Source organism: Syngnathus acus, chromosome 6, assembly GCF_901709675.1.
Source record: "Syngnathus acus chromosome 6, fSynAcu1.2, whole genome shotgun sequence".
Lineage (NCBI taxonomy): Eukaryota > Metazoa > Chordata > Actinopteri > Syngnathiformes > Syngnathidae > Syngnathus > Syngnathus acus.
Genome location: NC_051092.1, coordinates 224458 through 247518, shown reverse-complemented (window position 1 = coordinate 247518; position 23061 = coordinate 224458). Strand labels below are relative to the sequence as shown.

Here is a 23061-nt window from a genome sequence, read left to right as displayed (position 1 = left end):
TGTATTTTCTTCAGACTGTAAGACAAACTTGCTCACATATGTAGCTTCCAACTCCAAACTTGAAAATATCACCGAAGGTGCAACTAAAGGCCTTTTAATCTTTGGTGTCAACTACCTACTCCAAATGTCAAATGAAACTATTTTTAAACGCAAGGAAGACAATCAATATTGTATGTCTGATGACATTTCCCAAATCAAGCTACAAATGACAAGTGAAAGTCACCATCTTTTCATTTCTCCAAATGCTACATCACGGTGAGGGGAGAAGTGCGCTTGACAACATGAAATTCAAAATGAGTTTTATTTTGCTCCACAGCCAGAGAGAGTTTCTTGTATGTCCTCATGTCATTTCCTCCGAGATCTAGCGAGATCTAGCTAGGCTACACGTGACGGACGATTCACAATGCTTGCAAGAGAAGGAATCACAAGCGAGTCTGAAAGGACGATTTTGATGGCGTACCTGAATGCATCACATCTTGCCCGCCTCCTCTTGGCTGCTTCTTCACTGCCACGTGCTTCAGGACATTCCAAAGGAATGGTTTTTATTGCATTGAAATCAGTTCATTTCAAATGTAAGCCTTCTATTGAATTGATCTCTAAAGGTTACGCTCAATATTGTTGGATCGCGAAACGTTGGTAAAGCCGAACCCAATGAGCTTTGACTCGGCGTCGTTGGCCAATCACCTTCGACTTGTCCGTTCCTCCCTCCCTGCTCCCTCCGTCCCTCCCTCGGCACAAGTGCGGCAGCCCTTAGCAAGTAGCCGAGAGCTATCTAATTGTTTTGGCCTTTTCGCTCTTCAAAAACATGTCCTACGCCTTTGTGCTGAAAGTCTCCCCGAAGAGGCCGCCCCTCGACATGCTTGGCCGGGTCGCCGGCTGCTGTTACCACACCGAAAGAGGCGTTTATGGATACCGACCAAAACAGAGGCACCGTGAGGACAAGTTGCTGAGCGACCGCATCGCCCATTTAAATCAAGGTCAGCGTCCGCCGGGCACTATTTCACAGATTCCACAAGCATGGCAGCTCGAAAAGACGTGGATTTCCACTTCCACCGGCTTACAGCAATCATCTTATTATTATTATTATTAGTCGCTTGATCAATAGCCGTGAGTATTGCCCTTCTTCTGTTCCAATGGAGCAGGTTTTACGAGTATTGCCACAGTGATGCTTGTCACCTGTTGTGTGCCATTTGGATTGTGCGTTAGACATTAAAGTGGCGCGCTTTAATCGCAAATGCTCATGGAGTCACAATTGATGTTTCCTATGGCCGCTTGAAGCAGAACCACTTCCAAACGGTTGGTTGGTTGGTTGGTTGGTTTGTGACATTTTGTGTGGTGGTGTGCCGGCCGTTGCCTTGTCTCCAAACGTTTGTCAAGTGAGGAAAATGGACGGCTGCTCTTTGATTGGATCGAATGCGTTCATTTCCACACGTACAGAGTCACCCTTGATCACAAACTGGTTTCAGATCACGGCCTGGCCCGTCTGGTGGAGGCTTACCGAGCACATGGACACAAACTGGCCAAAATTAACCCCCTGCTGCCCCAAAAGCCCGTCCTGGACAGCGTCCCTGAGATCAGCATGCTCGCGGGCACCCTCGGTGGCCGGCTCAACACCTCCGGTCCGGTTCACCCACCGCTCAATTGTTTACACGCAAACGCACGCGGAGCGCAGGTGTCGTGACCTTGACATTTGCGCAGGGCTGCGTCACTTGGGCAAGGCGGAAGCCTCGGCCGAGGAGGTCCGGGCCTACCTGGAGGAGGCCTACTGCGGCCACCTGTCGTTGGAGACCAGTCAGCTGAGCGGCGCGGAGGAGAGGGAATGGATGGCCGACCGATTTGAGGAGCTCAGGACCGCCGCCTTCTCCTCGGACGAGAGGAGGACCCTGGCCGAGCTCATGCTGGAGTCGCAGGTAGGCGCGTCCAGCACGCAGACACCCCAAAGTACTGACCTCTGTTTTGGCTCCAGGAATTGGACCGCTTTTTGGCCACCAAATTTTCCACGGTGAAACGCTACGGCGGAGAAGGAGCCGAGAGCATGATGGTCTTCTTCCACGAGCTCTTCCGGCACTCGGCCCAGTCCGGCGTCACCGACGTCGTCGTCGGCATGCCGCACCGAGGACGACTCAACCTCCTCACGGGCCTGCTCAAGTTCCCGCCGGAGGTAACTGGAGAAAGTGCACGTTTTGTTCCCGACAGCCGTCACAAAAAGACCGACGTGTCCGTTTATGGCTTGCGTCCACGCCGGCGCCGTCGTATAGCTGATGTTCCGGAAGATGCGCGGGCTGAGCGAGTTCCCCGACACGTCGCCCGCCACCGGGGACGTGCTGTCTCACCTGACGTCGTCGGTGGATTTGGACGTGGGCTCGGGGCGGCGCCTTCACGTCACCATGCTGCCCAACCCGTCCCACCTGGAGGCCATCAACCCCGTGGTTCAGGGCAAGACGCGGGCCCGGCAGCAGCTCCACAAGGAGGGCGACTACTCGCCCCACGAGCACGCCCGGCCCGGTGACCAAGTCGTCTGTTTGCAGGTTGGCCGTCGAAATTCCCCTTCCGTTGTTGGGTTTTTTTTTTTTTTTTTTTTTTTCTTCCCTCTCTCTGAGTGTGGGCGTCGGGCGCGCAGGTCCACGGCGACGCCTCTTTCCCCGGCCAGGGGATCGTCCCGGAAACCTTGACCCTCTCCGACCTTCCTCACTACCGAGTCGGCGGCAGCGTCCACCTCATTGTCAACAACCAAGTGGGCTACACCACTCCGTCCGACAGGGGGAGATCCTCTTTGTACTGCAGCGACGTGGGTCGGTCCACCGCTTTCCCGGAGACCAATTGACGGCAGATCTTGACCGGGAGGTAAGGGAGCTGACCGTCTCTCTCTGTCTCTCTCTCTCTCTCTCTCTCTCTCTCTCTCTCTCTCTCTCTCTCTCTCTCTCTCTCTCTCTCTCTCTCTCTCTCTCTCTCTCTCGCTCTCTCTCCGCGGCGTCAGGTAAGATGGTCAACTGCGCCGTGATCCACGTCAACGGCGACCAAGCGGAGGAGGTGGCGCGAGCCACTCGGCTGGCTGTGGAATACCAGCGGCGCTTCAGGAAGGACGTCATCGTGGACCTGCTCTGCTACCGCCAGTGGGGCCACAACGAACTGGACGAACCTTTCTTCACCAACCCGGCCATGTACAAGATCATCCGGTCAGTCCCGGAATACAAATTGAAATACGAGCCCGTACCTCCACTTGGCGTCACCAAAATGTCCCTCTATCAATGCGACTCCCCCTCCCGGCAGCTCCCGTAAGAGCGTCCCCGACTCCTACTCGGACCGGCTCGTCTCCGATGGCTTGATGACGGAGGCCGAGCGCGGCCGGATCAAGACGGACTACTACGGCTCGCTCAACGACAAGCTGGCCAACGTGGACGCGTACGCCCCGCCCGCCGGCAACCTGCGGGGCCGCTGGGGGCACCTGGCCGAGCCCCAGGCCCGGCTCAGCTCCTGGGATACGGGCGTCCCCCTCGAGCTGCTGCGCTACGTCGGCGCCAAGTCCGTGGACATCCCCGAGCACGTCCGCTTGCACGGCCACCTGGCCAAGACCCACGCGCAGGTTCCGACCGCGTCGGACCGGCTCAAACTGATCAACTGGCGCTCCGGCCGCGGACGTGACGTTTTCGTCTTTCTCAGGCCCGACTCCAGAAGCTGGAAGAGGGGACCAGACTGGACTGGTCCACGGCAGAGGCTTTGGCTTTGGGCTCGCTGCTTTGCCAAGGTGGGCACGAGGCCGCGGCCGCAGCCGCCACCGCCACCTCCCCCCTCCTCATTGCGCGTGGTGCTTTCAGGCTTTGACGTCCGTCTGAGCGGGCAGGACGTGGGCCGCGGCACCTTCAGTCAGCGCCACGCCATGGTGGTGTGCCAGGACACCGACGACACCTTCATCCCGCTCAACCACCTGGGCCCCGAGCAGACGGGCTTCCTGGAAGTACGAGAGCGGCACACGTTTGCGCGTTTGCACACCATTGCGTTGACGCACGCGGACGTGCGCGCAGGTGTGCAACAGCCCGCTGTCCGAGGAGGCCGTGCTCGGCTTCGAGTACGGCATGAGCATCGCCCGGCCTGACCTCTTGCCCATCTGGGAAGCTCAGTTTGGAGACTTCTTCAACGGCGCTCAGATCATCTTGGACACGTTCATCTCCGGAGGTGCCGCGTCCGTCCGTCCGGTGTCCCGAGATGCGGCGGGCGGCGTCAACCTGTGCTCTTTTCAGGCGAGGCCAAGTGGCTGCTCCAGTGCGGGATGGCCATCCTCTTGCCCCATGGCTACGACGGAGCCGGGCCCGAGCACTCCTCTTGTCGCGTGGAGCGCTTCCTGCAGGTGAAAGCGCCGCCGCCGCCGCGGCACGGCAAAACGGCAATTCTGATCTCGTGTGCCTTCAGATGTGCGACAGTAAGGAGGAGGGCGTGGATGGTGATACGATCAACATGGCCGTGGTCAATCCCACCACGTCGGCGCAGTATTTCCACCTGCTCAGGCGGCAGATGATCCGCAACTTCCGCAAGCCGCTCATCGTGGTCGGCCCAAAGATGCTGCTTCGATTTCCCGTGAGTCGCAGTTGACGTCGGAGTCACGCCCCACCCACCGAGCGAGCGAGCGCGCACGTCCGTCCGCCCGCTGAGGTGATTGTTTGTTTTCCCTCCAAGGGGGCCGCATCCAGCTTGACAGAAATGGCGCCGGGGACGTCCTTCAAACCAGTGTTGGGGGATACGTCGGTCGCGCCCGAAAAGTACGAAAGTCTCGACGACGCGGTCGTCATCGCTTCGGCCACGGCTTGAACGAAAGTCCCGACCGAGCCCAGGTGCCGCCGGATGATCTCCAGCTTTGCCGTCTGTCATTGCGCCTAGTGTCCAGAGGGTGGTGCTGTGCTCGGGGAAGCACTACTACGCCTTGCAGAAGCAGAGGGACGCCGGCGACGCGGCCCAGCGCCGCTCGGTGGCGCTGGTCCGCTTGGAGGAGCTGTGTCCTTTCCCGCTGCACGCACTCCGCGTGGAACTGGACAAGTACGCCAACGCCAAAGGTGCGTGGAGTGCCCATGAATTTGCGCTTGAGAATATTTGCCGCAACGCTGACCGTTTGAACCAGCCGATGAATTTGCGCTCGATGAATCGATGCGCCTGTAAAGCAGACAGTTGAGTCGCAATTGGACCCGAACTAAACGGAGCCGAGTCGGGATCGTAAAGTAAAACCCAAGCTGCCTCGACAGAGTTCGTCTGGAGTCAGGAGGAGCCTCAGAACATGGGCCCGTGGTCTTTTGTGGCCCCCAGGTTTGAGAAGCAGCTGGCCTGCAAGGTGAGCGAGCGCCCCCCCCCTCCAGGAAAGAGGCCCCGCCCCGCCCTATTTGACCTCTTTGTGTCCTCCTCAGCTGCGCCTGGCGAGCCGCCCCGCGCTGGCCGCCCCCGCCGTGGGCATCGGCAGGATCCACAATCAGCAGCAAGAGGCCCTCCTCAGTGCTACCTTCTCTTAAAAAGACGACAGAAGAAAGACTCTCAGAGCCAATCAGCTGGGAGCAAGTTCACCACGAGACTTTGGACACAAATCAAGTCGCCAAGTGCAAGGCGTCTGCCGCGTTGGGATGGAATTGGCCGAAAATTGAAAGCGACGCCCGCCCACCGTCGGAAGTCGTCGGCCGGCTCTCGGAGCTGAGGAAAAGCGCACGCGTCCCAGCACTTGACTGCACCTGTCAAAATCGGCAACGTTTTCATCAGCAAAGGTATTATCCGGGCTGTGGCATTTGAAGACCTTTGTGATCTCAAAAAGGATCGTTAGTGTTGAAAGTGAACACGTCTGGGATGACCAGTGACATCTCACAGGCAAGACATTTTAGGGGGAATCAAATAAATCTATTTTGTGCTTCTGTCTTGGGTTGTGCTCAACTTATTGTTCTTTTCCCGCACTGAAGGCGCTTTGGAAAAGTCAGTCACTTTGCTTTCCGAGTGTCGACAATGTCTTCATTTTGACTAAACGTGCGTCGAGATGCAGACCAAACATGTGAAAGTAAGCGCAAAAGGTACAATTGTCAAAAAGTGTGACATTTATTACAGCGGATGGACGTTGGTCACCTTTGAGCCCAATGAATTCCGCCTAGCAACAAGTGGACGGAGACATGGTGCACCTGCCATCCGGAACTCTTCAAACCGGCGGGCACCGGAGACTCATTTGGTGCAATGCGAACACACGTACGCTGATTGATACGGGCACCCCCCCCCCCCCCGGCGTCCTGCCACCTCCCACGCCGAGCTTCCCTCACCGCATCGCCGCCACCACCGAGCGACCTGGGCAGGAAACGCAAGAGGAGGAGCGGGCGGGCGGGCGTAATGGGGGTGGGGACGCCGCTGCCGCTGCTGCTGCCGCTGCTGCTGCCGCCGCCACGCAGCGGATTAGTCCACTAAGAAGCTCTGCAGCGCTCATCACTTTTTCGTGTAGTTAGCTTTGTCGCTACCCGCCCCCGCCCTCCTGCGTCTCTTCCTCGTCCTCCGTCTCGTCTTGTCTCGTGTCGTCTCGTTTGCTTGTCTTTCTGCTGCTTGTGCTTCATCCCCACGCGGCTGGCCGGCGAGACATGGCGAAAGAGAACGGCGAGTCCGCCGCCGCCGCCGCCGACGGCTCGTGGAAGAAACACGTCGACGACATCAAGAGTGTGTTCGACTTTAAAGAAGTCCTGGGAACGTGAGTTGGCGTCCATTCGCCCATTCCATTCTTTTAAGCGGGAAAGTTTGGGTGCTGGGGGCAATTGGAACGCGCACACACACACACACACACACGCACACACGTACATACGTTTGATTGACAAGCGTTCAACAGGTTGCTCACGTGACCGTGCGTACGCTCGACGACGTTCACCTGACGTCGAAGCAGCCATCGGCGTCGTGACGTCACGACGTTTTTTCCCCTTCCTTTTCTTGTACTTTAGTGACGTCACGACGTTTAGGTGTTTTTGGGGTTTATTTGTATTTTCCTGTACTTTCGAATGTGTTTCCAAACCAAACGGGGTTTGTCTTCCTCCGTATCACACTGCAGATTTCCATCTACCTTTTGGACTGTAGTTGGTAAAAAGTGCGATACTGGATGCTGATTTTCTGTCAGGGTTGCCCGCGAGCATTGGCGCCGGAAAGCAAGGCTAGGTAGGCTGCTTGCTGCTTGATTGCTTTTGCTCCATCTGTGCCGAGCCGAGCCGAGCCGAGGCAGGGCGGAACGACATTGCCGTACCGTGCGTATCGCAAACTCCATTTGTCGCCCATGCAAAGGTTTTTACGATGATCAGAAGGCAATAATGGGAACGATGTTGTTCACCGCTACTGGGCGAAGCGTATGCACGTCTTTGAGCAAGTGTTATCAGCAAGATGATGGTTAGGAGCTCCTTTCCTCATTCCACGAACGTGGCAAATGGTGACGTTCCTTTGCAATTTTCTCAATCAACTCATCTATGCTGCCGCCGCCACCACCGCCACCACCGACCGCTTTCCCCTGACAAATGTTCTCGTGCGGTGAGCTAAAATCATTGGACGCTTTGACCTGGAGGCCTTTCTCTTCCGTGTGAACAGGACCCCCCCCCATGCCCTGTACACCGGTGAGTAATACCAGTGAATCATCCAGATTCACTGTCCAAACAACTTGGCCTTGCATTGCCCGCAACCCGGAGCGCTTTTTTTTTTGCCACACGCAGCCGTTCGTGCACGTGTCCGGGGCAAAAGCGTCTCGCTCCCTCGCTCGACTGAGCCGACCTGAAGAGCCTAATGAGATTTCCGTCAATCGAATCGCTCTTTGGACCCGACGCCTGGCCGGGAAGCTAAATTGGGCTCCTAAGCCGCTGAGGAGGCAAATGACGCCGCCACCTGACCACGAGCACGCTCCAGATGCTCAGCGCATCCAAATCAGGAAATCTGAGATGCTGATTCCCACTTTCCCGCCCGAACCGTATGCCCACAAGTCACGAGCACGTATTTCTCAGTGTTTGATTTGGTCACAGTTTCAGCAAAGTGCTTAAATGGATCTCCATATTCACTTTCCGTTACATTTGTGCAGGGATTTGAATGTGTACTTGAACGTTGTGGCCCCTCTGGCCATATTGAACGGGTTCCTTTCACAGGCTGAAACGCTCCCGAGGCGCATCTTATGTAAAGCGCACTCGGTCCTTGGCCGGAGCCCGAATGCAGCGCAAGCGGCAGCTAGGCAACAAGGACGACAGAAGGCGGGCCTCGCTGCCTTCCGACGCTTAGCGACGTCGAACGGAGAGGCCCGTCTGACAGTCCGGGCGGGGAATCCGCCTCCGCGGGCTCGGACGTCACGCCAGACGGGAGGGAAAGCGGCCTCGAGTGTCGATGGTGACCGCCGCTTCTGACAATATGCTCGCAGAGGCTTTTGCTGGCTGGCTGGCTGGCTGGCTGGCTTGCGGAGAAATGCGTTTTGGGCCGGCCGGCCGGCCGGCCGCAAAACCCTAACCGACCGATCGAGGGAACGTGACGTTTCCATTCGCCGTCCCGAGAGCGGTCGCGCGATATCATCGATCATTCTCTCCAAAGGCAAGAAGTGGCAAGAAAAGCTTGCTCGGTAAAAAAACCCCAACAACAAGAAAAGGCCCTGGCTCGAATGTGGTCTCGTAGCAACGCGTTGCAATCGCTAGCGCAAATATTCAGCCTCGCTTTAGGTTTGCAAGGCAGATGTTGTACACGACGAGACACGTGCATTTAAATGTGCCCCACCCTTTCCAAGTGTTTGTCCTGCCTTAAACCAACAGCCGACTGTTGATGGCAACCCAAGCGTCTTTGGGTTTTTGAAAAGCGCTATACAAATTGAATGAATTATTATTCTTACTGTGTGACCTTGCCACTTCTCTGTAAATAGTGCCAATATGCTGCTGCTGCTGCCGCCGCCGCCGCCGCCTGTGTACTTATGCCAACCATGCGATGCCAAATTGTCCGTCCTCCGACATGTTTGTACTTGTCCACTCTTGGCGGCAAAGAGATGAAAAAGACGGTCGATTCTCTGATCCGTCTCTCCCTCCGTTTGCAGCGGCGCCTTCTCGGAGGTGGTGATGGCCCGGGAGAAGGCGACGGGGAAGATGGTCGCCATCAAGTGCATCCCCAAAAAAGCTCTCAAAGGGAAGGAGATGAGTCTGGAGAACGAGATTGCCGTGCTCAGGAAGTAGGCGCTGCGCCCGCCCGCCCGACAACAACCCGCTAACATTTCAATGAGCATGGGTGGTTGGCGTCCTGTGATGCTTTTTTCACAAGACGGTTCCTATGTCAAAGTGACGCCCCCCCTTCCATTCTTTGCGTTCATGTCGACTCGGACACCGGTAACCGCCGCCCCCGCTGTGCGAGTGTTGAGTCTAGTTGCCTGGTTACCGTTGCCATCCTCCTGCTTTTCCTCCTCTTCCCTCATTTTGCATGGCCTTTCCCGAACGCTGGCTCGGGGCTTGCCGCTCGCTGACTCATTGACAACATTCACAAAAGGTTTCCTCCGCAGCGCCAGATAATTGCGTCTGTTGGGCAGGATAAAGCACGAGAATATCGTGGCTCTGGAGGACATTTACGAGAGCTCCAACCACCTGTACCTCATCATGCAGCTGTGAGTACGGCCCCGCCCCGGAGGAAGGAAGGAAGGAAGGAAGGTTTTGTCGGACGCCGTCCGAGCGTCACCATCCACCTAACGGGCTCTGGTTCGCGCGTGCGTGCCTGCCGCAGGGTTTCCGGCGGCGAGCTCTTTGATCGCATCGTGGAGAAGGGCTTCTACACCGAAATGGACGCCAGTCGGCTCATCCGCCAAGTTTTGGATGCCGTCAACTACCTCCACTCCATGGGCATCGTGCACAGGGACCTCAAGGTAGCGCCGCGCCCCCCCCCCCCCCCTCCGCCCGCCCCAACTCCTCCCTGTCCCATTTTGCAGCCCGAGAACCTGCTCTACTTTAGTCCCCACGACGAGTCCAAGATCATGATCAGCGACTTTGGGCTGTCCAAGATGGAGGGGCCGGGCGACGTGATGGCCACCGCCTGCGGCACTCCAGGTTACGTGGGTGAGCTTTGGCGGCCAGCCAGCCAGCCAGCCAGCAGGCGGCTAAGGGCCAGATGGCAACTCTGCTCTTCTTTTGTCAGCGCCTGAGGTGTTGGCGCAGAAGCCCTACAGTAAAGCCGTGGACTGCTGGTCCATCGGGGTCATCGCTTACATTCTGTAAGTGACCGAAGAGCCAGCAGCATTTGCATATTGGCGGGCGTCTTGTTTTGCTCCACTTTTTCCTCTGCCATCGCCCTCCCTTTTGTGAACGCAACGTGCGGTGAGAAGGCCGCAAATTAGGCGGGTGACCATTGGCGCCCGCAAATCAGGCGGGTGATCTCGGCGCCCGCCGCCTCTTCCTCCCTCCCTCCCTCCTTCCCTCCCTCCCTCCCTCCCTGCCGCCCTTCTTGGCCAGGCTGTGCGGCTACCCGCCCTTCTACGATGAAAACGACTCCAAGCTCTTTGAGCAGATCCTCAAGGCCGACTACGAGTTTGACGCGCCGTACTGGGACGACATCTCGGATTCCGGTGAGAAAAGGCGTCATCACGAACCTATTGTTGTGATAGAATTTTTCGTCCATTGATTGATTTATTTATTGATTTATTTATTTCCTGCATCCACAGCCAAAGACTTCATCAGCCGTCTGATGGAGAAGGACCCCGAGAAGCGCTTCACCTGCGACCAGGCTCTGGAGCATCCCTGGTAAGGAAGCGTGCGCCCATTAAACAGCCGCTGGACGCAGACGGCTTTTGTAAAAGCTCGGCGAGTCGCTGTGGCCGTGGCAGCCCGCCGCCTCCGAGAAACGGCTGCCAATTAGCCATCCTCGAAGAATGCGGCCGCCTTAATCAACCGTTAGGATGGCAAAAGGCTAATGGCCCAAAGGCTAATGGCCCAAAGGCTAATGGCCCAAAGGCTAATGGCCCTTCTTTCCATCCCCTGCTTTGTCTCGCACAAAGGGCCAAATTGCGGCGGGCGCTTGTTTATTGGAAATGGCACGAGCCGGCCAAGCAGCCAGCCTCGCACCCATTGGCGCTCAGGAACATTCATCAGAAAGCGGCGGCACCACACACACACACACACACGCACACACACACACACACACTTTTCACTTGTCGTTGATTATGGCGACCGGCGCCCTCTCTGTCTATCAGGATCGCGGGAGGCACGGCCCTCTGCAAGAACATCCACGAGTCCGTCAGTCGGCAGATGCGCAAAAACTTTGCCAAAAGCAAATGGAGGGTAAGCGCCGCAAAGCAAAAGAGCAGAGAATTGATTTCTTTTTTGCAGCAAAGACACCACCATCTCGTGTTTGTTTTAGCAAGCCTTCAATGCCACGGCGGTAATCCGCCACATGCGGCGCTTGCAGCTGGGCACCAGCTTCGGCGGCAGCAGCAGCGTCCACGGCGCCGCCTCGGGCCCCGCCGGCAGAGCGCCCACCAAGAGTCAGTCGGTGGACTGCGCCCCGCTCCCCGTCCGCGACAGTGAGTCGTCTCGCCCTCTAGCAAAGTTTCCATGTTTGAAAATGGCCTGACTTTCTTCTGTCTGTCAGGACCTCCGGCGGCCGCCCCGCCCTCCTCCGCCACGGCGGCGTCTCCTTCGGGCGAAGAGCTGCCGTCGTCGGCGCGCCCCTCCACCGTCACGGTCATCCGCACGGGGACTAAATGACGCCAAGTTCCGCGGGAGGTGAGCTGGGAGACCACCGAGCTTTAAGAGCGGGCCCGGTGATCCCGAGCGGTGGCCCGTCCCGCCTCGCTACCACCCTCCCTCCCGCCTTCCCTCCCTCCCTCCCTCCCGCGTGACGATTTTGAGCAGAGAGCCAGGAGCTGCGCTCGGCTCAGCGTCGCTCCTGAGCAAGTCGAGAAGGAAGCGCAAAACCAAAGTGCTGGTTTTAGCGGCGGCGCCGCCGCTGCCGTCCAATGGGACGCTCCCGAGTACGCCTCGTGTAAATATTTTGCTTGAAGCCAAATGGTGGCGCCGACTTTGATTCTCGCCTCCGTGCGCGGTGGTGATTTCCTTTCCTGTGAGAGGACACGCGTGGGTTCTCAGGGATGACGGCGCTTGAAGCGGACCAAAGCGCCCGAGGCCACTGTGGAGCGCTCCGACGGGAGACTTTGCTTCCTTTCTGTAAAGCGGCGGCCAGAATTTGGGCTGTCGTCAGGGTGAACAAACGGCAGCAAGACAAAGTGGCTCTGGAGGCCACAATGAGGCAAAGTGCTTTTCAGGGTGTCGGCCAAATGGCGTGGAGAGCTTTTTGTGAGCAAGCAAAAATGTTGAGCTTGAGTACAATCAGTGGTTGTGCGTCTCCTCATAGCGGCCTGTTGAATTTAGCAGAAAGACTCTGGCCCCCGGAATGCCCCCCCCCCTTCCGGGTCAGGGTCAAGAAAACGCTCGGCAAATGTAAACGTGTGTGTGTGTGGAGAGTAAAAAAAGACGAGTGAGCCTCTGTTTGCTGTGAATACAAAAGTTTTATTTTGGCAATGTGGAATGTCTCTGTGTTGTCGTCTTCCCTCACCAGAGTAGGGCAGCACGCACGCACACTTCCACAAGCTGTGAATTGCTGCTCCAAATGCATGTCGCATGTCTTGATGTCATGTATTAAACAAGAAAGACTTTGCGGGTGTCTTTGCCTTTTTGCCATGCCACTTTCAGACGCTTTGGCGGTTGTACTCGTAAGGGGGGTGCATCCCGTCGTAGTGAAACTCGCGCCACTGCTCCGTGCTCTCGCGGCTCCTCTCGTTTTGTTCTGGAAAACAACGTGTCAGACAGCCAGCCAGCCAGCGGCACCGGCAACCGTCCCGTCCCCACCAGCGCACTCACCGTCATCCACCTCTTCCACGTAGTTCTCAAACTTGTTCCTCTTCTCCTCGTGGAACTCTCTCCTGCGCTCGTCGGCGGCCAGAACTTGCCTCTGCTCGGCTGCAAGCCAGCGCCGTCCCGTTTAGATACGAGATCCGCCACAGACGGTTTACAAGTGCGCCGTCGCCAGCCCAACCAACAAAATGTTTCCCAACGGGTGGCTTTCCCGGCGGAGACTGACAGCGACGGTCATCGGCAGACGTTTTCAAATTGACAGGATCAAGTAGGGGCCTCGGGGCGCAGCCCTGTGGGATCCTGCAGGATCGATCCCTGCAGGATCCCTGCGGAAGCTTCCTCCGTGATCTATTTTCCGAGTTGGGTCAGTTCATTTGAAAAAGCCGCTCGCCAGGGTTGAGAGTAAGAAGCCCGCCGAGCGCGTCGCTTGACATCAAGTTAATTGTCCGATTGTGTTCCATCACGCTCGCTCTGGTTTGTCTTATTTAGCGCTCACGAGAACCCGGAACCACCACGAGCACGGCTGGCAGCGGGAGCGACAAATCCTTCCTGGAATGTATGTGAGTGCCACAAAACAAAACACACTCAACTTTTTGGAGCCACTCCAAAAATTGCAAATGATTTTGCGGAGCCTCAAGTTACGGGGCCCGTCCAGTTTGAAAAACGCGGCGGCGGCAGCGGCGCTCGCCTTCAGCTGTCACTCAAACGAGAGCACTGACCCTAACCTTTGCCCTGGCCACGCAGGCTGCCAAAGCATGAGCGCGCTCAAAGCGAGCGGCTCCTCCCATTCAATCAATCGGCATGTGGTAGAGCGCAGTGGCGTTCCCAAAAATGAAGAAACTCCCCCCCGTGTTCTCTCACCTCCCCGCCAAGCCTTCTCGCTCTTGGGAACATCAAACATCCGAGCGGCTGGGAATTTTCACAGCCTAGGAAAGTCACAGAGATGTGTGCTCGCAAGCTAGCTAGCTGAAAGTCACTCTTTTGCTTTTCATCTCGCAGCGACTCATTCAATCACGCGCTCGTACGACTGGAAAGAACGCTCCTTTGTCCAGACAAAAGATCCAAAGGAGACTTTGGGACCAACCAAAACAAATATCGGAACACGCAGCTTAAATAGAGCTCCATTCAATGAAGCGTTTCAAAAGTCCAAACTGACCGTTGAGCTCATCGGGGGACTTGACCGCTCTCCTGCTGCGTCGTCTGAAGAAGTCGGATGCGTCCGCCCCCTTCATGAAAATCCCCCTCGGCGGTCCTGCCGAGAACAGCCGCAGTGCTACTTTGACTTCAGAGTTGTTGTTGTTCTTGTTGTTTTTTATGCTTTTTCAGAAAAATATTTGATGTGCTGCGATGCCCTGGCACGTGGGCAAGGAGAGCCTGAATTGCCACGGACTGAAGACGGCAAAGTCGAAAAGACAAATTCAAAAATGAGAAGCTGTGCAAGGAGCTGCCGTAGGCCACGGCTCGCAACCGGGCGCTCACGCGTGGGCCAATTGTAGCACCTGCCCGCGAGGCATGATGGTGCTGTTCATTTCTTGACACATTGGCCCAATGTTGTTTGGATTGATTACGTTGCCGCGAGCTTGCTCACGGAAGGAATGCAATTCTGCGTCAAGGCGGCTCTGAATAGGAAGAAAAGCGAAAGCATGTCTGATGTGTTCACCTTGAGAATCCTTGACGGCGGCCTGGCCGCCACCACGGCCGCCGCCGGGCGCGGCTGCGCAGTCGGCCTCTGGGCAGACTGGGGCACAAACGGTAGAGAGAGAGAGAGAACCAGAAAAACAAATGACTCCATCAAGTATCCATACAGAAGGAAAAGATGAAGACAATGACACCTGCTCCCAAAAAAGTCAATATTCTGCTGATTTTCCTCTCAGTTGCAAAGATACACAATTATCAAAGCACAACATCACAACAAACGATCCGCCTGGAATGCAAACCGTTAAAGTTGCGAGCATGCCCAAAACGTTTTTATTCATGACATTTTGACATTTAAAGGTCCGATGAATCGGTTATCAGAATTCCATTCTGCTAAAATAATGACAATGACAAAGGCTTAAAAAATTCCACTTACAGGAGAGCGCCACGAGCGCCGCCAGGAGCGCCGCCAGGAGCGCCACGAAGTTCCCGCGAGTCCACCACATGTTCGCCTCTTCGTCCAAATCTCACGCTGATGCTGGAGCACCCGAGCATGGGAAAGGGGCTCGGGGGGCGGAGGGAGGCAACGCCCACAACCTGCTAAGCAGTCCAAACAATTCCAATACTGCCAGAGAGAGAGATTGATGTTTATTATTATTGATTGAAAAGCTCTACGATAGAGGTTTGATTCTTATCTTCTCTCTATACTTTTTGTAGTCCCGCGACTGGCGCATTTCTGTCGACAGAGGGCGTTCTCGTAGCGTCTGGTTTGCAGTCGCTCCCCGCTTCCTGTTTGTTCCTCGATGCGCCTCCAGAGGGCGGTGTTTACCAGTATGTGTAGAGTTTGAATTTGTTGTTGTGATTTTCCTCATTTTTCATACGTGTCCTTCGACCCTCAAAGGAAAAAAAAGACGTTTTTATTGCTTCTTCCAAAGGTTTGTGTCACGTCCGTGCCAGAGCACGCTCGGCCGGCAACTTCCCTCAGCCACACCCCTGAATTCATTACCGTAATGTCTGTCACCTTCTCCCTCTTGTTATCGGATGTATTTAAACCCTGCCCGTGTGTTTGATCCCTGTCGGTGTCTACTGTTGTCTGTGCCTAGTGTTCCTGTTCTGCTCATCCAGTCCCCCCCCCCACCCGGTCTTGTGTGGAGGCTCACGGTCAGATTCTGTTCGGTGTCCGAGTGTCTGCTGTCCGTGAGTCTCTGTCCCGTCCCGTCTGTGTCTTTGTTTGCCAACCTTGGTCCAAGCTGCATTTGGTCGCCCTGCTCCAATCAGTTTGTGACAGTTTGGACGTTGCTTTCCTTCTTATGTTGGAAGAAGGGAAAAAAAAAAAAAGCGTCGGAGCATTCAATGCTTACTTTATTGAAAATAGATGACATTCTTCACAATACAAAATGATACAGACTGCATATCACGTCCAGTATAAAAAAAAAGAGGAAGTACTAAAAAAAGGCTTTTCATTCATTTGAAGTTGGCAGGCTAGCACACAAAATGAAGGCACAGCCGGTACGATCTGAGAAGCAGAGTGCATACGTTGCATATACATAGAAGGACGAGCGCAGGAGCGTCCGGCTCGCCCGCCCCGCCTTTAGCAGCTAGCGCTATGGCTGGCTAGCTAGCTAGCTAGCTTTATTTTTTTTAAAAGAATTTTTAACTGAGTGCTTTCACCACTGCAACCTCAAGCAACCCAAGTGCAAAAAAAAACCCACGACAAAACTCAATGAGGTCACAAAACAGTCTCAAGAGGATGTTGAGCAGAATGGGGCCGCATCCCTCACGATTTGCGGGTACTGGGGGGCGAAGAGGAGGGTGTTCCTTCCAGGCTTGGCAGGGAGAGAGGCATGTGTCCGTTGATTAGGCTGGGGAACTGTGGAGGAAGAGAAAGGTGGGTGGGCGGACGGACGGACGGACGGGCAGGCAGGCCCACAGTTGGCGTCAGCAGAAGGAAGGAAGCTCTGTGAAAGGCTGCCTTTCCGCTGAGGAACCGCCACATTGTCACAGCACAGGCTTCCTGTTATTTGTGTCTCTTCCTGTTCGTCTCTGTCCCCCCCCCCCCCCTTACAAGCCAAATTCAAAGGTTTCTTTCTACCCTTGACTTTCTGTCCAATCAGATTTCCCCCAATGCCCGTGGAAGTGGAAGCACACAGTGAACAGGTATTTTTTGGAATTCTTTTGGACAGAAGGGAGGTGGGTGGGCGTGGCTTCTCGGTATTGCCAATGGGACCGTTTTAGTGCCGGCTTTTGCCTGCCATTGCGCAATATATGAGCAACATTTTTCCATCCTCCGATGGGTTGCTTCAAGCAGGCCCATTAGTAAAAGGCGTCGGGCTCATCAGTTGAGCACAGCGCGGTGTGCTAGTGCTATGATATTGCTTTTATCTAACGCATTGCTAGCTGATACAAATTGCCCAGACGGGGGGCGGGGTGAAGGCTCAGGTAGCAAAGGCACAGGAATACCCGGGGCGGGGCGGGGCATGCGTGTGACGAGCGAGGATCCGCTCCAGAAACCAGTTGGCCCTGTTCGAGCCGGTTGGCTCCCCTGGGCTCAAACAGGAAGTCTTCCCAGGATTTCCTCTCCGACGCTACGGTCCTGAAACCGGACACCCCCCACCCCAAGCGAGCCCCGCCCCGCCGGACCCGCTGATTAATCGCACGAGCGTGCTCGTCCGGTCCGATGCGGCGACACGAAAACATCTTCAAAGTTGTTTGCGATCGACTCTGATACTCGACTGGGTGTGTGCACTTTTGCAACCAGACTCACCTGAAACAAGGAGCCGTGGCCCTGCAGCCGGGCGGGGCTGAGCGGGGCCACGGGGCTCAGGCTGCTCCAGAAGTGGATGCCGGACAAGAGCGGACTGTGAGCCAGAAGCAGGCCGGAGGGAGTCTGCAAAAGGAGCAGCGAGAAAAAGAGGAGGCGGAGTCAGGAGGAGCGCACGCAATGGCCTTTTGGGGCTAATGTAAAACATGCTGAAAATGCAAAATGGAGCAGAGCAGAGCAGAGCAGAGCAGCAGCTTCTCTGGCCTCTGGAAAAACAAACTGGCGGAGCAGGAAGGAAGTCTGCGGTTTCTCCTCTGGAATACAGAAGTGACGTTAGAGCGGGGGGGGGGGGGGGGGTTGTTGTTGACCGAGGGGGGGGGGCAACATATGAAATCAATTTCTCTCTGGGTCTTCTGCTCTCCCCCCAGCCCACCCGGTGTCACCTCAGAGAAGCGAGCCAGTGTTGCAGGCATCCCGCTCGCATTATTAATGCAATTATTGGAGCATATGGCATCACTTAAGGGCCTGCCCCGCCCCGCCCCCACTTCACCCCCCCTGCTCGCGCTTTTGCTTGACAGCGAAGCTCCCCAACAATGTCCACATAAAATGTGACGGCACGAAATGGCAACGGAGCAACACGTTTGATGACATCCGTCCAAAATTTGGCCTCAGCAACAAAGACGGCTATCGGGCCTCATTTGAAGCTATCGCCCGCCGATACCTGAACCCAATCCAACGAACGAAGCAAAATCGGGCAGAGAGTATAAAACACCACTAATAAGAAGACCCTTCTTCTGGGTTTGCGCTGAGCGTGACTGTAGTATACTGCCTCCTGGTGGCCAAGGCAGCAGCACCACACTCCATTGAGTAAAGCCTGAACCCGATTGTTGTTGCGGCCTGGCGCTGCCGACCCATCGGCTTGCATTTCAGAAGACAGGACCCGAGACGATTCCCGAGACTTCAGAAGACAGGACCCGAGACGATTCCCGAGACTTCTGCCACACTTCTGCTCCACAGGTAAGCTCGGTGAAAAGCTTTTAACGTGATCAGAACGCTCCACTTAGCAGCCGTGGCTAACGGCAGCTTGTAATGCTAGTTGTTTTTTTGTTTTGTTTCCCGGCCATAACGGAAGGAGTGAGTGCTCGCATTCCTGACACAAATGTGCGTGCGAAAGCTCATTTCAGGTGGGAGTAGTCAAAATGATGCGTGCTCGCTCACCTGCGCCGTGAAGAAGGCGGGCGTGAGCGATCCGGACGGCAGCGCCGGACTGTTGAGGGCGATGGAGCCAATGTCGCTGGCCGCCAGTAGCAGGGAGGGGGCTGAGATGTCCAGAGCTTTTGGCTTTTTGCTTTTGGCTGGAGGTCCGTCTCCTTCGCTACAACTGGAGGACGAGGAGGCGGAGCTTCCGCCGCCGCCGGCCCGCTTTTCCGGAGGAGGCGGCGGTGGTGGCAGGCCTCGCTCCCTGCGGCCGGACGAGAGGTTGAGGGGCTGGGCGCTCGCCTCCGACAAGTCCCGCTCCTCCTCGTCCTCCCGCTCGCGGCCCGGCGACGCGGCGGCCGAGACGTAGGCTTCGGCGTTGGCGCCGAAGCGGATGACGGAGCGAGGCTGGTGGCGCAGCGCCCGCAGCAGCTCGGGCCGGTGGCGCAGCGAGGCCACGCTGAAGGAGGAGTAGAGGCCCGAGCGCAGGTAGTCGTTGCGGCTCCCCAAGGCGGCGGCGGCAGCGGCCGCCGCCCGCGCCCTCCTCCGGCACTCGTCGGCCTCGTCCTCGACCTCCTCCTCCTCCTCGTCCACGTCGGCGGGCTGGCCCTCCCGCGGGGGGAGCCTCCCGGAAGCCAGGCCCATCTCCACCATCTGCGGGTCCATCTTGAGGATCTCGGGGAAGGAGACAAACTTGTAGACAAACTTCTGGCCGATCACCTTCTTGATGATGTTCTGGTGGGAAGAAAAAGCAAACGGCGTTGACGCAGCCAGGACGGCCTTTGGCTCCGGAGTACTCGCCGGCCACCTTTGGGCTGGCGTGAGCAAGAACGGCGCCGGGACGTAGTTGACCTTGTCGTAGTAGTAGCGCAGGGCGCGGCTGAGCTTGTCGTAGTTCATGTTGGTCTTGTTCTTGCGCAGCCCCCACAGCTTGGCCACCTCCTCGGACTTGAGCAGCTTGAACTCGCCGTCGGCCGACGTCCAGCAGATCAGGTGCTTGTGGCTCTGGTCCAGCAGCAGCTGCAGCAGGAACTGCCACAGGGTGATGGCGCTGTCCATCGCTGGCTGGCTGGCTGGCTGGCTGGCTGGCACGCTGGCTGGCTGGCTGGCTGGCTGGCTGGCTGGCTGGCTGGCTGGCTGGCTGGCTGGCACGCTGGCTGGCACGCTGGCTGGCTGGCTGGCTGGCTGGCTGGCTGGCTGCCACATGTGCAAAGAGAGGAAGTGACATTAGAATGAATTCTCTTGTGTCACCTTGCCAGTGTTTCCATTTGCACGCATTTGACTCTTTGTCCTTGCGGCAGATCTGATGTGAGGAGGCGCGCTCGCAACGTGGAGCGGAAGGGGGCCGCCCGCCGTTTTAGGCTCCATTTAGTTGCGGCCGCGTCAAACTACAAAGCTGTCAAAGTCAGGACTTCCCGTCTTTCAAGGACAAACGGGGCGGCCGAGGGGATCTTGCAACGTGGAGCGGAAGGGGGCCGCCCGCCGTTTTAGGCTCCATTTAGTTGCGGCCGCGTCAAACTACAAAGCTGTCAAAGTCAGGACTTCCCGTCTTTCAAGGACAAACGGGCCGGCCGAGGGGATCCCGCAGCGGGGGAGCGAGCGCTAGCTTCCCTGCGCCGCCGCCGCCCACTCGCACTTCCCACCGGTGACAAGATCAACCTCTTCCTTCCACCCTCAATCCACAGGGACGGCGGCACAGCTAAGAAAAACATCACCGATTCCAGGCGCCCGCTTTGGTTTTTTTGCAGTACGCGGACAGTCCCAAGTCGGCAGGCGCAGTACCACGTTGGGCCACAACACGCTGGGCAGCACTGAGCTCCACCGGAAGAGATGCGTGCGGCAAGAAGAAGAGGCGGAGAAGATCCCCGCCGACTAATGGCTGTCCTTGCCAATCTTGTGAGTATCAATGAACACACCCTAGGTGGCGCTGCTCCATATTGTTGAGATTCATGAATTGATTCGTTTTGGCGCCGGGATATTATACGGCACGCTGTCGTAATACTGCGGTAAATGTGTCATTTCAAGGCCTTTTTGCTGTTGACCTCAATCAACTCAACAGCGACTGCTCTCTTCCCGGCCACTCGCTGACTCACGACAGGCGGGCGGGCGGGCGTGCGTTCTTCTGGCGGGCATTCTTTAGCCGGGACGCGCGGCGGCTCGCCGGCTGGCTCGGGGCCGCTGTCCCCACAAAGCCGCCCAGTGTGTCGGCCCAACGGAAACTCTTAATGAGATTAGTCGACGGCCGCGGCGCAGACATTACTCGGTCCTGACCGCATGTAGCCCGCTTCCTGTTGGTTTGTTCCGACGGATGTGGAAAAAGTCCGCGTTGTCACCAATCTTCTGCCTCCGCGGTTGGATTTTGTTTGTTTGTTTGTTTGTTTGTTTGTGTGGTTTCACCCTGCGAGCTGCGTGCCTGCCGCCTTTTAGGCTTTGCAGCCATTTTTGCCGGCGACGGTGGGTTTGTCCCAATTGGTCATTTCCGTTTGTACGCATACCTTTTGGCTCTCACGTCTGGCCAATCGAAAAGACATTTTAGAAATCCTTGTTATGAACTGCTTTGAATGGTACAATCTAGGTCCAAACGGCTTCTCGGTAGACTCGACGCTCGATCTCCAAACCGGATGACATCAGTCATGGGTTTTGGGGACAAGTGAGCAATTTGCTGAAATACTGTTAGTTTCCGAAAGAGGCCTTTAGTGGCTTGCTGCGCTCCAATTTTGATTTTTAGGAAGTGCTGACCACAGACGACGATTACATTTGAGTAGAAGGCATCCAAAATGTTACCGGGACTATGTCAATGTCGTTTGATACGATTGTTTTCCACCCTTCGCATTGTGCACACAAGGTTGGAAAATAAACACGAATGCACATATATTGTACAAATAAATGACAAGAGCTGGTAGTCTTTCTCTAGTTAGGCCATCGATTTAGTCGGTTGCTAGTTAATGAGTTGGTAGTTACTAGTGAGTTACTCTAGCTTGTCTCTGTAGCTCTCTTTTCAAATGGAAAACCTAAAACCAACCTGAAAAGTCCGTACGTGGCAAAAGTTAGCCATGAAGAAGTTTGTCAAGAAGTCAAACAAAGGCCGGCGGTGCAAAAGTCTAAATTGTTTTGTTTTTTTTCTTCTCCCCCCAAGCTGTTGCTCGGAAGCACACCGGAAGAATGAAAGAAGACAAGCTGCTATTCAGATAGAAAAAGTGCTGCCTGCGTTCACTGGCTTTTCTCGACGCCACGACTCGAGTGAGTCCGAACTAAGTTGGTCGGATGCAAAGTGGAGGATAAATGTTTACCTGCGATCACTTCCGTGGCCTTTCTTCGCCGCCGCCGCCGCCGCCGAGGAACTTTAGCGCGACGCCGCCGGAGAAGTGGGTTGTTTTTCCATGCTTGCTACACGGCTTGTGCTCGGCCTGAAATCGGATCCTGCGCTTTTTCTTTCTCCGAGCAGGAAGTCGGAGCAGGCAGACGCGGAGCCGGCGGCTCACTTCCTCTCGCCGACGATTCCCCAGGCGCTCTGCCGTCTGTGTAAACACACTTTTCCTCCCCTCCTCTTTGCCTCTGCTGCTGCTGCTGCCTGCCCGCTGACGGACGCCAGTCGGCACACATGGCGAGCGACACACACAGAGACAGAGAGAGAGAGAGAGAGAGAGAGAGAGAGAGAGAGAGAGAGAGGGGGGGGGGGGGGGTGAAAAATCCGACGTCCCCTGAACTGACATCATCGCTCTGCTCTGCTCTGCTCTGCTCGCCGTCACGGTGCCTTCAGGGAAGCCTTGTCAATATGAGCTCCCTTCCCGCTCTGGTTGCTTTAAAGTCGTCCAAGCAGGTCAGTGGGCCCAGACGAACGCTTGCACATGAGTTACGTTATCGTTCAGTCATTTGGGCGTGTTGTTGATAAATTGACTTCTAAAGCCGATTCGCCAAAAATGAAGATAATGACTTGTTGCACTTATGATTGATGTCTGTCACGGTGCCTCCGGGAGTGCTTCGATCATCCGAATTTCTGCAAGTCGTGCGAAACGTTTTGATGGATGGATGGATGGATGGATGGATGGATGGATGGATGGATGGATGGATGGATGGATGGATGCAGAGGCGTAGCCAAGCCGGGGCGAGCCGGGGCAGCGCCCCGGTTAGGACTCCCTGCGCCCCGGTTGAAAAAAATGGAGCTTTTTCGATTCTTCATTTTCATGCCGTTTTTTTCTTTCGGTCTTGCGCGAATGTGCTTGCGCTATTCTATCTGCGCGATGTTATCCATTCACCGTTTGCCTCCCGGACCCGGATGTTGTTTTAGCGATCAGCGAACGGCGTGGGTGATGTTCGATTTTTTTTCCTGTGGGCGTGCGCCCCTACTGGAAAAATTCCTGGCTACGCCTCTGGATGGATGGATGGATGGATGGATGGATGGATAAAGGAGACGGCGGCCCAAAGCACCTGCTTAGGCTCTCGCGACCACTTGGGGGCACCCAAGTGTCATTAACGCTTTACAGAGTATGCAGTACGTATACTGTGTATTTTGATTGGTAATAGTAACGAGGAAGAGTAGTTAGGTCATTAATAATTAAAATGTATTTTGAATGATTATGGTAATTAGATCACTTCTTTTGAACCAAGCTTTTGGATATTTCTTCATAGTTTTAAGACCTA

General features: G+C 55.9%; 4 protein-coding genes across 9 annotated transcripts; 2 read left to right on the top strand and 2 right to left on the bottom strand.

The window, feature by feature from the left end:
* Nucleotides 1–704: 704 nt before the first annotated feature.
* Nucleotides 705–5609, top strand: dhtkd1 (dehydrogenase E1 and transketolase domain containing 1). Its single transcript, XM_037253840.1, has 17 exons — nucleotides 705–977; nucleotides 1467–1619; nucleotides 1699–1910; nucleotides 1967–2161; nucleotides 2259–2528; nucleotides 2621–2792; nucleotides 2978–3176; nucleotides 3271–3583; nucleotides 3661–3745; nucleotides 3816–3955; nucleotides 4023–4173; nucleotides 4239–4345; nucleotides 4408–4572; nucleotides 4672–4754; nucleotides 4873–5045; nucleotides 5232–5317; nucleotides 5391–5609. Exons 1-17 carry the CDS (start codon nucleotides 806–808, stop codon nucleotides 5490–5492), a joined length of 2778 nt encoding a protein of 925 aa, XP_037109735.1. The 5' UTR covers nucleotides 705–805; the 3' UTR covers nucleotides 5493–5609.
* Nucleotides 5610–6305: 696 nt separating this feature from the next.
* Nucleotides 6306–13650, top strand: LOC119124194 (calcium/calmodulin-dependent protein kinase type 1D-like). Of its 2 annotated transcripts, XM_037253905.1 has the most exons (12): nucleotides 6306–6691; nucleotides 9035–9166; nucleotides 9518–9592; nucleotides 9709–9847; nucleotides 9911–10037; nucleotides 10117–10192; nucleotides 10431–10543; nucleotides 10640–10718; nucleotides 11168–11255; nucleotides 11335–11497; nucleotides 11566–11699; nucleotides 13317–13650. In XM_037253905.1, the coding sequence occupies exons 1-11, from the start codon at nucleotides 6585–6587 to the stop codon at nucleotides 11679–11681; spliced, it is 1215 nt and encodes a 404-aa protein (XP_037109800.1). In that variant the 5' UTR covers nucleotides 6306–6584; the 3' UTR covers nucleotides 11682–11699; nucleotides 13317–13650. The 2 variants fall into 2 exon arrangements, with proteins under 2 accessions (XP_037109800.1, XP_037109799.1); XM_037253904.1 differs by lacking the exon at nucleotides 13317–13650 and having other exon boundaries at nucleotides 6307–6691; nucleotides 11566–12630.
* Nucleotides 12265–15025, bottom strand: ucmab (upper zone of growth plate and cartilage matrix associated b). The gene is made up of 5 exons (XM_037253936.1): nucleotides 14899–15025; nucleotides 14488–14565; nucleotides 13984–14079; nucleotides 12834–12932; nucleotides 12265–12759 (listed from the first exon to the last, which is right to left on the bottom strand). The coding sequence occupies exons 1-5, from the start codon at nucleotides 14966–14968 to the stop codon at nucleotides 12662–12664; spliced, it is 441 nt and encodes a 146-aa protein (XP_037109831.1). The 5' UTR covers nucleotides 14969–15025; the 3' UTR covers nucleotides 12265–12661.
* A 781-nt stretch (nucleotides 15026–15806) lies between these two features.
* On the bottom strand, nucleotides 15807–22001 carry LOC119124196 (ETS domain-containing protein Elk-3-like). 5 transcript variants are annotated; one of them, XM_037253912.1, is made up of 5 exons: nucleotides 21711–22001; nucleotides 19273–19525; nucleotides 18442–19155; nucleotides 17227–17349; nucleotides 15807–16332 (listed from the first exon to the last, which is right to left on the bottom strand). In XM_037253912.1, the coding sequence occupies exons 2-5, from the start codon at nucleotides 19477–19479 to the stop codon at nucleotides 16240–16242; spliced, it is 1137 nt and encodes a 378-aa protein (XP_037109807.1). In that variant the 5' UTR covers nucleotides 19480–19525; nucleotides 21711–22001; the 3' UTR covers nucleotides 15807–16239. The 5 variants fall into 5 exon arrangements, with proteins under 5 accessions (XP_037109807.1, XP_037109810.1, XP_037109811.1 ...); XM_037253915.1 differs by having other exon boundaries at nucleotides 19273–19521; XM_037253916.1 differs by having other exon boundaries at nucleotides 19273–19509.
* Between the last annotated feature and the right edge of the window lie 1060 nt (nucleotides 22002–23061).